Source organism: Theileria parva (genome assembly GCF_000165365.1).
Source record: "Theileria parva strain Muguga chromosome 3 map unlocalized ctg_531, whole genome shotgun sequence".
Classification (NCBI taxonomy): domain Eukaryota; phylum Apicomplexa; class Aconoidasida; order Piroplasmida; family Theileriidae; genus Theileria; species Theileria parva.
Window position 1 is genome coordinate 522,112 of NW_876244.1, and position 13,433 is coordinate 535,544.

The window sequence follows — 13,433 nt, forward strand, 5'->3', positions numbered from 1 at the left end:
TATTTATAGTGTTTAAATTTAAAACAATACATTAAATAAATATTAAATTATATAGCTATTTTACACTTTAATTTCTATTGTATACTAATTTTATTACTTATGAGAATAATATACAATTATGAATGAATGAAAATAAATATATCACTGTTAGTTTTGTACGTTTCGAAATTTTAACGTATTGTAAATTTTTAGATCCCCCATGGAATAGAACATTGTAAATGACATAATGAATATATGTGTATGGCACAGATCTTTACTAATACTCATACTGATAAAATACGTGAAATGTGCTGATAAGCCTACGGAACAACCTCCCGTTAGTAGTGAAAGTGACAGCGATGAAGATGATAATTTTGATGTAATAGTAAAAGGAGTCCAAGAACTTCTTGAAGATGATGATGATAAAACTGCTGGAGAATCATTAGTTTCTGATAATGTGATTCAACATGGACTTGGACCTCTCATGGGTCAAGGATATACACCACCAACATATACACCCCAGCCACGCCAACCATATCCACAACCTGTACAACAGTATGTACCTGGACCAACTCAACATCAACAATTACCAAGGGCAATTCATTATGAACAAATTAGAGTACCTAGACCACCTATTTTCGGAAACAGAGTTCCAATATATCAACCAAGACCACCAATAAATATACTTAGACCAATATTAGCTCCACCACCCATACTACCCTCATCAGGTCCAAAATCACAACCAGGTATATTAGGTCCAGCGCCAGGACCACTAAAACATCCTACACAGATACTTAGTGATTATAATGAACTGCTGGATAAATTACGTGAAATTGAATTGAGTTTAGAAATAACAAAAGATAAAGATTTAGAATTGATTAAATTGTTTAAAAATGATGGTGAAGGAAATTTGGTTGAAATGTCTGGAAAAGACTATTGTATAAGATTCAGGAATGCACATAAAATTAAAATTCTATTCAGATCTGAACTTGAAAAGGTGGTTTTTAAGGATGACACTATTTATACTCATTTACCTGGAAAACCGTATTGCACAGAAATGACCTATAACAAAAATAATTCTGTTTTTGTTTTTAATCGTAAAGGTGGATTTCTCTATGCTGAAAGCCGTGAAAATCAGTGGAGAATAAAATTTAGAAATTTTCCAGAATTTGTTCAAATTTATGCTCAAGATCATGAAAATAGACAGTTTCAACTTACTGAAGGACACTACTATCTCGATCTCACTTCAAAGGGATCTTACAAATTTTCATTTATACCAGGTGTAAAGTGTACTAAAATTGTGATTAATGGCTCTGTTGTTTGGAAAAAAACATATGCTGAATTTTATCCAATAATAGTAACTGTTACCAAAAGATTGAATGTAATTCTTCATTTTAAAGATTATTTTACTGTTTTCGGATATTTTAAAGGAAATTTTAGGAAAATATTCACCAAACAAAACATAGAAGACATCGATGATTGGTAGACCAATTATTATATTTATTATAGTCCTTTTAATTTAATTTATATAATTTATTTATATATTATTAATATCATTTTTCACTTTGAAAACGTGATTTTAAATTAAAAAAAATAATAATAGTTATTATTTTTAAAAAATTATTTATATATTTAAAAAAAGCCAATCTAATTTATAATTGATTCTATATTAAATAATAATTATAAGCTATACCATGAATAAAACAAACTATTTATTTTAAGATCCCCCATGCAGTAAAGCTGGATCAATTGTATAATGAACAAAAATATTGTGTATAATTTTATATTAATATTTATAATAATAAAATGTGTCAAATCACAAGACAATGATCCTGATCAACCATCTGAAGATGATGATGAAGAAGATGAGTATAATTTTGAAGTTTCAGATGTAGATGAAATAATTGAGGAAGAAACTGGTGGACTTATCAATCCTCAATACCAACCACAATATCAACAAATAGAAGAATCTCAATATCCAACCCAACCACAGACTCAGCCCCAACAATATCCAGGATATCTACCAGAATCACAAGGATATCAACCTGAATATCAGTATTATCCAGGATATCAGCAACAACAGCAACAATATCAAACTGATACTTATGGGTATTATCAACCTCCAGCACCTACTCAACAAGTACCACAACAACTGGATCAGTACTATGATCAATATGAATCAACACCTCAGGTACCTCAACATCCAGATCAGTATTATCAGCATTATGGACCCACTACGCCTATTCAACCGAGTCAACCTCAACCTCAACCACAACCACAACAACAACCAAGTTATCAGTATTACGATCCTTATAATCCTACTCAACCTCAACAACCAGAACAGTATCATGAACCTAGTCATCCTCCACAGCAACCATCCTATCAATATTACGAACCACCTCAACCTACTCAGCAACCAAGTTATCAGCATTATGAACCTAGTCATCCTACTCAACCACAATCAACTTATCAGTATTATCAACCTACTACGGCTCCACCGCCTCAGCCACAAGTACCACAACCACAGTATCAGTATTATTTACCACCACCAACTCAACCACAAACTACAGATGATGATGAAAATTTTTATGTGACAGAACATGATCAAGTACATCAAGTGCCTTCTACAGGTGATCCTGAGTTTATATATGGACCAAGTCAACCGCCAACACAATATCCCATTCCACCTCAACAAACTATTGGTGAAAGTACTGAACAACCAATTAAACCGCGAAAAAGAGCAACAAAGAGAAAAGATCCTCGAACGCCAGAAAAACAAGGTGATGAACAACCGATTAAGCTAAAAAAGCCTAGGTATATTAAAAAAACTAAACATATCAACTTTTATAAAAGAGGTCATCTGGGAATGCTTGTAGAAATGAATGAGAGTGACTATAATGTTACACATAGTGATGAAGATAAGACAAAATATCTATTCAATGCAAATCTTGAGCAGATAGAATCTGATGGTGAGGTAGTCTACGAGCATTTATACGGAATTCCATATTGTTCATCATTAACTCACAGTAAAAGAACAAACGTTATTATCATTACTAATATTCAAGGGTTTATATTAATTAAAAAAACTAAAGGGTTATGGGAAAGGACTGATGCTAATATCCCAGATTACGTAACATTGTTTAGTGAGGATTCTGATGGTGAACTGATGTTTTTGAGTAAAGAGCATTACAATATAATTTTCACTTCAAATGCATCCTTTAGATACGAAATGTTGCCAGGTGTAGAATGCCATAAAATAGTTGTTGACGGTCTAGTGGCATGGGAGAAAACTGAAGAGGATGAAGGTTTCCCTCTAGTTTTTTATGTTACACCAAAATTAACTGTTAAAGTTAACTTTGAAGGATATTTCAAAGTGTTTGAAAGGAGAGGTAGCAAATATACTCGCTTGTTCACTAAGTCTAGTGTCGGAGGATCTAAATATCACTAAATTGATTTTAACACATACAATATGTTATTGTATAAAGTATTTTTAATTTGTTGAAACATGTTAAATATTTTTAAGTTATCAGGTTATATTAAACATTTAAATGAATGTTTTATTAATTTATTAAAATTTATTATATTTTTAATTTATATTATGTTATATTATGTATTATATACTTTGAATATTTTTGAGATCCCCCATGGACCAAAGCTATATTAATAGTATAATGAATAAGCATATTGTTTATAATTTCGTATTAATATTTATAATAATCCAATGTGTTGAATCTCAAGACAACAATCCTGATCAACCTGCTGATGATGAAGAAGATGAAGATAACTTTGATGTTTTAGATCTAGAACAAATCATTCAGCAACGACTTAGTCGTTTTGATGACCCTCAATACCAACCACAATATCAACAATTACAAGAATCTCAATATCCAACCCAACCAGAGACTCAACCCCAACATTATGATTATTACCAACCTGAATTACAAGGATATCATTCAGAATTATCATATTATCAACCCCAACATCAGTATTACCCAGGATATCAACCTGAATCACAAGGATATCAACCTGAATATCAGTACTATCAACCTCAACCATATGGTCAATACCAACCATACGAAATCCAGATTCAAACTCAAGAACCAATACCATATTATGTACCACCACAGCAACCAGGTCAATATTATATACCTCCAGTAACTCAACCTACTCAACAACCAAGTTATCAAAATTACTACCCTGGGTATCCTCCACATCAACCATCCTATCAACATCAGCATTACGAACCTCCAGTAACTCAACCTGCTCAACAACAACAGTATTATCAACCTAGTCAACCTACTCAGACTCAGCCTCAACTACCACAGCCACAGTATGAGTATTATGAACCTAGTCATCCTAGTCATACTACTCAACCTCAGCATCAATATTATGAACCTCCACAAACATACCAACCACAACAGTATTATCAACCTACTACGGCTCCACCGCCTCAGCCACAATTACCACAACAACAGTATGAGTATTATCAACCTACTACGGCTCCACAAACATCGCAACCAGAACAGCAACATTATTATGAACCTACTACTACTCAAACTCAACAACCAGAACAGTATTATGATCCTAGTCATCCTACCCAACAACAACATTATTATGAACCTCCCCATACTCAAACAGAAGTGATTCAGTCAGAGCCTCAGTCACCCCAAACTCAATCAGAAACTGTGGAAGACGATGATAATTTCTATGTGACAGAACATGATCAACCCCAACATTATGTGCCTCCACATACTCAAGTAACTAAAGCTAAACAACCAACTGGAACACAAGCTGAAGTTATACAAGTTCAACAGATTGATGATGAGGAAAAAGAGAAGAAGAGACAACAAAGAGCCAAGTTGTTGGAAAAATTAAAAAGAAAAATACAACGTCCGGATAAAACAAAGCCATCAAAACAACAAACTGCCCAACCAAGAAAAAGAAAAAGACCTCAAACTACAAGTGGAGACCAAGGTGAGGAGGAGGAAGATGAAGAAGAACCTATTGAAATACAATCAATTGTTCCAATTAGAAAATCTAGTGTAATCAAACTTTTTAAAAAGGATTCTTCAGAAAATCTTGTAGAAATGACTGATAAAGATTATGTTATAACATTTGATGATTCACATAAAAGAAAATATAAATTCAAAGCATATCTTGAGCAAATAGAATGTAACAATGAGGTTATCTACGTACATACAAGTGGAACACCACCTTATTGTTTTTCATTAACTCATAGTAAGAAAACACATATAATTATAATTACCAAGAGTCAAGGATTTACATTAGTAAGGAAAGTCAACGGAGAATGGACAAGAACTGATGCTAATATTCCAGATTATGTCAAATTCTACAAACGGGATTCTGGAGGGAATGAAGTTTTAATAACCAATAATGAATATAATATTGATTTTACTTCACTTCGATCCTTTAGATACACATTCCTCCCAGGGACAAGATGTCATAAAGTACAAGTTAAGGGCGTGATTGCGTGGAAGAAAACTGAAGATGATGATAATTTTCCTGAAATAATTTACGTTACACCAAAATTCGGTGTTATACTTAAGTTTAAGAAATATACTAAAGTCTTCGAAAAAAGGGGTAACACGTATCAATATTTACGCACTAATAAAAATTTAATAAAAGCCAAATATAGATAAATTAATTTTAACACATACAATGTTATAGTGTTATGGTTATACTAATTATAGTTTGTTGAATATCTCATCACAAGACTACACTAAAGATTAAGATCATTAAACATTTAAATGATTGACCTATTAATTTATTTTAAAATCTGCTGATATATCAATCTATAATAATCTATATTATATTGTATTATATACCTTGAATAATTTCATGATCCCCCATGGATCAAAGCTATATTAATAGTATAATGAACAAGCATATTGCGTATAATTTTGTATTAATACTTATAATAATCCAATGTGTCAAATCACAAGACAATGATCCTGATCAGCCTGACGAAGAAGATGAAGATAATTTTGAAGTTTTAGATCTGGATAAAATAATTGAACAACGAATTAGTCGTTTTGAAGATCCTCGATATCAACATTATGATTATTACCAACCTGAATTACAAGAATATCCAACCCAACCAGAGACTCAACCCGAACAACATGATCTTTACCAATCTTATGATCAGTACCAACCTGAATCACAAGAATATCAACCTGGAGATCAGTATTATCCAGGATACCAGCAAGAACATCAACAATGTCAACCAGAATATCAGTATTATCCAGGATATCAACCAGAACATCAACAATATCAACCTGAACAATATGGTCAATACCAACCATACGAAACTCAGATACAAACTCAAGAACAACAATATTATGTGCCGCCAACTACGCAACCAGCAACTCAGGCACCTCAAGTAACCCAGGAATCTCAAACAATAATTCATTCCACTCAACCAACTTATCAACAACATTATGGATTTTATCAACCTGTACAGCAAACTGAACAGTTAGAGCCTGAAGTTATACAAGTTCAACAGATTGATGATGAGGAAAAAGAGAAAGAGAGACAGCCGAGAGCTCAATTGTTGGAAAAATTAAAACAAAAAATACAACGTCCTCAATCGTCTCAACCAGGAAAAAGAACAAGACCTCAAACTACAAGTGGAGATCAAGATGAGGAGGAGGAAGATGAAGAAGAACTTGTTAAAGTACATCCCCTTATTTCACCTAAAAAATCTATACATATCAAATTCTTCAAAAGGGATTCTGATGGAAATCTTGTAGAAATGACTTATTGTGACTATGTCATTATATATGGTGATCCAAATAAAACAGAATATATGTTTATTGTAGATCTTGAGCAAATAGAATGTGACGATCGAATTATTTATCAACATATAGATGGAACACCGTATTGTGTGTCATTAATTCATAGTAAAAAAACGAATGTTTTTGTCATGACAAACAGTGATGGATTTACATTAGTTAAAAAAATTAGAGGAAAATGGACAACAACTCAAGAAGCAATTCCAGATTTTGTCAAAATGTTCACAAAAAATGAGGAGGGCAAACTAATTTATTTGACCAAAGAAAAATATACTGTTACTTTTACTTCAAATGGATCCTTTAGATACACATTAATCCCAGGTGTAAAATGTCATAAAATAGTAGTTAAATGGCTAACTGTATGGGAGAAAACTGATAAAGACGAGGAATTTCCTGTATTTTTTTATGTTACTAATAAATTTCGTGTATTCCTTAACTTTGAAAAATATACTAAAATCTTTGTAATCAGTAATAATAGATATCGACTGTCACGCACTAGAAAAAATTACACAAAAGCCAAATATTCCTAAATTATTTCAACACATACAATGTTATTGTAAAAGTATTTTTGATGTGTTGAGACTGGTTAATTATTTTTAAGTTTTTGAGATATATTAAAATTTTAAATTTTAAATTAACAAATTTATTTAAATTTATTATGTTATTAATATAAAATAATATAATATCACATTGTATTACATACTTTGAATATTTTCAAGATCCCCCATGGATCAGAGCTATATTAATAGTATAATGAACAAGCATATTGCTTATAATTTTGTGTTAATATTTATAATAATAAAATGTGTTGAATCTCAAGACAATAATCCTGATCAACCATCTGAAGAAGAAGAAGAGTATAATTTTGATGTTTTAGATCTGGATAAAATCATTCAGGACCGAATTAGTCGTTTTGATGATCCTCAATATCAACATTATGATTATTACCAACCTGAATTACAAGGACATCCACCCCAACCTCAGACTCAACCCCAACAACATCCAGGATATCAACCTGAATCACAAGGATATCAACCACAAACTCAGCCCCAACCAGAATATCAGTATTATCAACCCGAACAATATGATTTTTATCAACCTGAGACATTACAATATCAACCTGAATCATATGGTTATGAACCTGAACAATTTGATCAATATCAACAAGAAGCATATGGGTATTATGAACCTCCAACTACTCAACCTAGTCAACAACCACAACAGTATTATCAATCTACTACTACTCAACCTTATCAACAACCAAGTTATCCGTATTACGGACCTCCAGTACCACCTCAACCACAACCAGCCCAACCAAGTTATCCGTATTATTTACCACCTCCTACTCAACCAACTTATCAACAACAACCACAGTATCAGTATTATCAACCTACTACTACTCAAACACCTACTCAACCAGAAGTAACTCATTCACCTCAACCTCAATCAGAAACTGTAGAAGACGATGATGATTTCTATGTGACAGAACATGATCAACAAATACAGGAACCTGTACCTGTACCTGAAACTGGTCATGAAACTACTCAACAGTCAATTAAGCCACAAAAGGAACCAAGAAAAAGAGCAACAAAGAGAAAAGATCCTCGAACGCCAGAAAAACAAGATGAGGAAGAACCTGTTAAGCTAAAAAAGCCTAGGCAAATTAAAAAATCTAAAAAACCCAAGTTCTATAAGAGAAATTATCTGGGAAAGCTGGAAGAAATGACTGAAGAAGACTATGTCGTTATATTTAGTGATAAAAAGAAAAAAGAATATGTATTCAATACATATCTTGAGCAGATAGAATTTGACAATGAGCTTATCTACGAACATATAAACGGAACATCTTATTGTTCATTATTAAGTCAGACTAAAGAAACTGATGTTTTTATCCTGACCAACAGTGATGGATTTACATTAGTTAAAAGAATTAAAGGGATATGGACAACAACTGATCATGTAACTCCGTACTATGTTAAATTATTCACACAAGACGACGAAGGCAATGAAGTTTTAATAACTAGTGATCAATATATTATTGATCTCAATTCGTTTGGGTCCTTTACATACAAGTTCCATCTAGGTGTAAAATGCTATAAAATAGTAGTTAAGGAAATAACTGCATGGGAAAAAACTGATGAGGATGATGAGATTCCTGTGTTTATAAATGTATCATCAGAATTAAATGTTATGGTTAAATTTAATAAATATACTAAGATGTTCGAAAGAAGGACTAAGCACTATAAAGTCAAAGATAATAGACTAAATTTCAGAAAACCTAAATAGGACTAAATTAATTTTAAAACACACAATGTTATTGTATAATATAGTTTCAATGTGTTAAATATTTTGGATATTTTTAAGTTTTTGAGATATATTAAAATTTTAAATTTTAAATTAATAAATTTATTTAAATTTATTATATTATTAATTGATAATAATCTATATTATATTACATTATACATCTGAATATTTTTGAGATCCCCCATGGAAAATATTTTATAAAGCTCTAATAACATGAGATGTATGACATACAAATGTGTGTTAATATTTATAATAATCAAATGTGTCAAATCTCAAGACAATAACCCTGATCAACCTGATGATGAAGAAGAAGAAGATAATTTTGAAGTTTTAGATCTAGATAAAATCATTCAGGACCGAATTAGCCGTTTTGAGGATCCTCAATATCAACCACAATATCAACAATTACAAGAATCTCAATATCCAACCCAACCTCAGACTCAACCCCAACAATATGATTATTATCAAGGAGAATCACAAGAATTATCAGTATATCAACCCCAGTATTATCAATCTCAATCATTACAATATCAACCACAATCTCATTCCGAACAATATGATCAATATCAAGGAGAATCATTACAATATCAACCACAAACTCATTCCGAACAATATGATCAATATCAAGGAGAATCATTACAATATCAACCACAAACTCATTCCGAACAATATGATCAATATCAAGGAGAATCATTCTATTATCAGCCTGAATTACAACAATATCAACCACAGCAAGTACAATATGGGCAATATGTGTCTTATCATCCTACTACGGCTCCACAAACATCGCAACCTACCCAACAATCAGAACAATATTATCAACCTAGTCAGCCTTATCAACCTCAGCAACCATCTATACCAGAATTAACTCAACCAAGTTATCAGAATTATGAAGTTAGTCAAGTTATCCAACAATCAGAACAGTATTATCAACCCAGTCAACCTCAACAACCTCAGCAACCAGATCAGTATTACGATCCTTATCATCCTACTCAACAACAACAAAGTTATCAGTATTATTTATCACCATCGGCACCTCAACCTCAGCATCAATATTATGAAGTTAGTCAACCTACTCAACAACAACAATATTACGAACCTCCACAACCTGCCCAACCAAGTTATCAATATTATTTACCTCCACCACCTCAATCACCCACTCAACCACAGTATCAGTATTATTTATCACCACCACAGCAACAACCTCAACCAGTAACTCAGTCACCTCAACCTCAATCAGAAACTGTAGAAGACGATGATAATTTCTATGTGACAGAACATGATCAACCACAACAGGAACCTTCTGTAACTGATACTGGGTTTATATATGGACCAACTCAACCTGCTACTCAACCTGCTATACCACCTACACAATATTTAACGCCACCTCAAGAACATGTAGCTGAAGAACCTACTCAACAGTCAATTCAGCCACAAAAGAAACCAGGAAAAAGAAAAAGAACTCGAGCTACAAGTGGAGAGGAAGATGAGGAGGAGGAAGAAGAACCTGTTAAGCTAAAAAAGCCTAGACCAATTAAAAAATCTAAAAACATCAACTTCTATAAAAGAAACTATCTGGGAAATCTGGAAGAAATGGACGAGGGTGAGTATGTTGTTATATATGGCGATAAAAAGAAAAAAGATTATGAATTCAATACAAATCTTGAGCAGCTAGAATTTAACAATGAGGTTATCTACGAACATATAAATGGAACATCTTATTGTTCATTATTAAGTCACAGTAAAGAAACTGATGTTTTTATCCTGACCAACAGTGATGGATTTACATTAGTTAAGAAAAGTAGTGGGATATGGACAAGAACTGATCATGTTATTCCAAATTACGTTAAACTATTCACACAAGATTCTGGAGGGAATGAAATCCTATTAACTGAAGGAGATTATGATATTGATTTTACTTCAAGTGGATCCTTTAGATATATATTAGGCCCAGGTGTAAAATGCTGTAAAATAGTAGCTGAGGGTCTGACTGTATGGGAGAAGACCGAAAAAGATGATGGTTATCCCATAATGATTTATTTATCAATAAAACGTATAATTATTGTTAAGTTTGAAAAATATAGTAAAACGTTCCGTAAAAGGGTTAAGAAATTTATACTTTTATACACTAGAAAATTTTGCAAAAAGACATAAATACAAATAAATTAATTTTAACAGATACAATATGTTATTGTAAAAGTAGTTCCGTGTGTTGAATATGTCAAGTATTTTTAAATTTTCAGGATATGTAAAGATTTTATATATTAATTAATGAATATATTAAAAATAATCTTATATTGTTAATTTATAATAATCTTATATTACATTGTATTACATACTTTGAATATTTTCAAGATCCCCCATGGACTAAAGCTGGATCAATTGTATAATGAACAGAAATATTGTGTATAATTTTATATTAATATTTATAATAATCCAATGTGTTAAATCTCAAGACAATGATCCTGATCAACCACCAGAAGAAGAAGAAGATGACAACTTTGAAGTTTCAGATCTAGATGAAATAATTGAGGAAGAAACTGCTGGATTTATCAATCCTCAATACCAACCAGAATATCAACAATTACAAGAATCTCAATATCCAACCCAACCTCAAACTCAACCCCAACAACATGATTTTTATCAATCTTATGATCAAATTCAACCCCAACATTATCCAGAGTATCAACCAGAACAATTTGGTCAATATCAACCTCAACAATATGGACCGTACCAGACACCTCAATTTCAGACTCATCATATAGCGCAACAACCATATGATCATCAAGATTATGTACCGCCAACTAGTCAACAAGCACCTATTCAAACAGTAACTCAACAACCACAACAGCATTATGTACCTTCAGCACCTCAAACTCAAACACTGACTCAAACCCAATCATATGATCAATATCAACCGTATGTACCCGTAACTCAATTTCAAATATCTGAAGAACAACAAATATCTCAACAACCTCAAACAACCCAGGAACCTCAATATCAGTATTACTTACCGGAATCCCAAGATCAATATGGATATCAACCGCAATATGAAACACAATCTCTTTATGATACTGGTCAACAACAAATAACTCGCCAACCAGATCAGTATTATGATCAATATGAATCAACACCTCAGGTACCTCAACAACAATATTACGAACCACCTCAACCTCAACCAACTCAACAACCACAGTATCAGTATTACGGACCTCCTACGCTTTATCAACCCACTCAACCACAGTATGAGTATTATATACCACCAACTACTCAACCTCAACAATCAGAAACTCTGGAAGAGGATGATTTCTATATGACAGAACATGATCAACCAATACAGGAACCTGAAACGGTACCTGAAACTGAAGCTGAACCACAAACTCAATCAGAAACGGTGGAAGAGGATGATAATTTTTATGTGACAGAGCAAGATCAACAAGTACAACCCCAACAAACTCAAAAAAAAAGAAAGGAAAAAAGAGAAAACAAAACCAATATCAGAACAAACCAAACCGACTCAACAACCTCAAAAAAAAGAAAGAAAAAGAAAACGTATTGGTGCTCCAGGTGAAGAACAATCAGAAAAACCAAGTGGATCAGAAGGTGATCAAAAAGTACCTAGAAGAAGGAGAAGAAGACCTATGAAACGTAAAGTATATAACGAAATAAAATTTTTTAAAATTGATTCAAAAGGAAAACTCGTAGAAATGACTGGTCGTGACTATGATGTTACATTTGATGATCGTGATAAAACAAAATACAAATTTATTTCAAATCTTGAGCAAATAGTAAGTGATGGTGAAATTATTTATAAGCATTTTTACGGAATGCCATATTGTTCATTACTAAATCACAGTAAAAAAACTAACATTCATATACTGACAGATAGTGGTGGATTTACATTAGTTAAAAAAACTGATGGATCATGGACAACAACTGATGCGGTGATTCCAGATTTTGTCAAAATGTTCACAAAAGATTCTTTAGGCAATGAAATTATAATAAATAGTGATCAATATACTGTTACTTTTACATCAAGCGGATCTTTTAGATACACATTCCTCCCAGGCGTAAAATGCTATGTAATAGTAGTTGCTGGCCTAGTTGCATGGGAGAAAAATGAGGAAGATGAGGAGGGTTTTCCCTTATTCTTTTATATTACACAACAATTGCGTGTATTGCTTAACTTTGAAAATTATTTTATAATCATTGAAAGGAGGAGGAAAAAATATCAATACATCCGCACTAAATTTACTTCCGGTAGATCTAAATACAAATAAATTAATTTTAAAGCATACAATGTTATTGCATAAATAGTTTCGTGTGTTGGAACTATTA

At 32.3% G+C, this 13,433-nt stretch overlaps 7 protein-coding genes across 7 annotated transcripts; all 7 read left to right on the forward strand.

Moving 5' to 3' along the window:
• Positions 1-60: 60 nt before the first annotated feature.
• TpMuguga_03g00869 (SVSP family protein) lies at positions 61-1,477 on the forward strand. The gene is made up of 3 exons (XM_061305806.1): positions 61-155; positions 193-725; positions 828-1,477. Exons 2-3 carry the CDS (start codon positions 227-229, stop codon positions 1,463-1,465), a joined length of 1,137 nt encoding a protein of 378 aa, XP_061160938.1. The 5' UTR covers positions 61-155; positions 193-226; the 3' UTR covers positions 1,466-1,477.
• A 258-nt stretch (positions 1,478-1,735) lies between these two features.
• Positions 1,736-3,427, forward strand: TpMuguga_03g00870 (SVSP family protein; the record flags this gene model as incomplete). The annotated part of the gene is made up of 1 exon (XM_757902.1): positions 1,736-3,427. The coding sequence occupies one exon, from the start codon at positions 1,736-1,738 to the stop codon at positions 3,425-3,427; it is 1,692 nt and encodes a 563-aa protein (XP_762995.1).
• Positions 3,428-3,650: 223 nt separating this feature from the next.
• TpMuguga_03g00871 (SVSP family protein) lies at positions 3,651-5,639 on the forward strand (the record flags this gene model as incomplete). The annotated part of the gene is made up of 1 exon (XM_757903.1): positions 3,651-5,639. The coding sequence occupies one exon, from the start codon at positions 3,651-3,653 to the stop codon at positions 5,637-5,639; it is 1,989 nt and encodes a 662-aa protein (XP_762996.1).
• Positions 5,640-5,875: 236 nt separating this feature from the next.
• Positions 5,876-7,381, forward strand: TpMuguga_03g00872 (SVSP family protein; the record flags this gene model as incomplete). Its single annotated transcript, XM_757904.1, has 3 exons — positions 5,876-7,112; positions 7,137-7,186; positions 7,373-7,381. 3 exons carry the CDS (start codon positions 5,876-5,878, stop codon positions 7,379-7,381), a joined length of 1,296 nt encoding a protein of 431 aa, XP_762997.1.
• Positions 7,382-7,544: 163 nt separating this feature from the next.
• TpMuguga_03g00873 (SVSP family protein) lies at positions 7,545-9,077 on the forward strand (the record flags this gene model as incomplete). The annotated part of the gene is made up of 1 exon (XM_757905.1): positions 7,545-9,077. One exon carries the CDS (start codon positions 7,545-7,547, stop codon positions 9,075-9,077), a length of 1,533 nt encoding a protein of 510 aa, XP_762998.1.
• A 231-nt stretch (positions 9,078-9,308) lies between these two features.
• Positions 9,309-11,259, forward strand: TpMuguga_03g00874 (SVSP family protein; the record flags this gene model as incomplete). Its single annotated transcript, XM_061305807.1, has 1 exon — positions 9,309-11,259. One exon carries the CDS (start codon positions 9,309-9,311, stop codon positions 11,247-11,249), a length of 1,941 nt encoding a protein of 646 aa, XP_061160939.1. The 3' UTR covers positions 11,250-11,259.
• A 225-nt stretch (positions 11,260-11,484) lies between these two features.
• On the forward strand, positions 11,485-13,375 carry TpMuguga_03g00875 (SVSP family protein; the record flags this gene model as incomplete). The annotated part of the gene is made up of 3 exons (XM_757907.1): positions 11,485-12,489; positions 12,521-12,743; positions 13,074-13,375. The coding sequence occupies 3 exons, from the start codon at positions 11,485-11,487 to the stop codon at positions 13,373-13,375; spliced, it is 1,530 nt and encodes a 509-aa protein (XP_763000.1).
• Between the last annotated feature and the right edge of the window lie 58 nt (positions 13,376-13,433).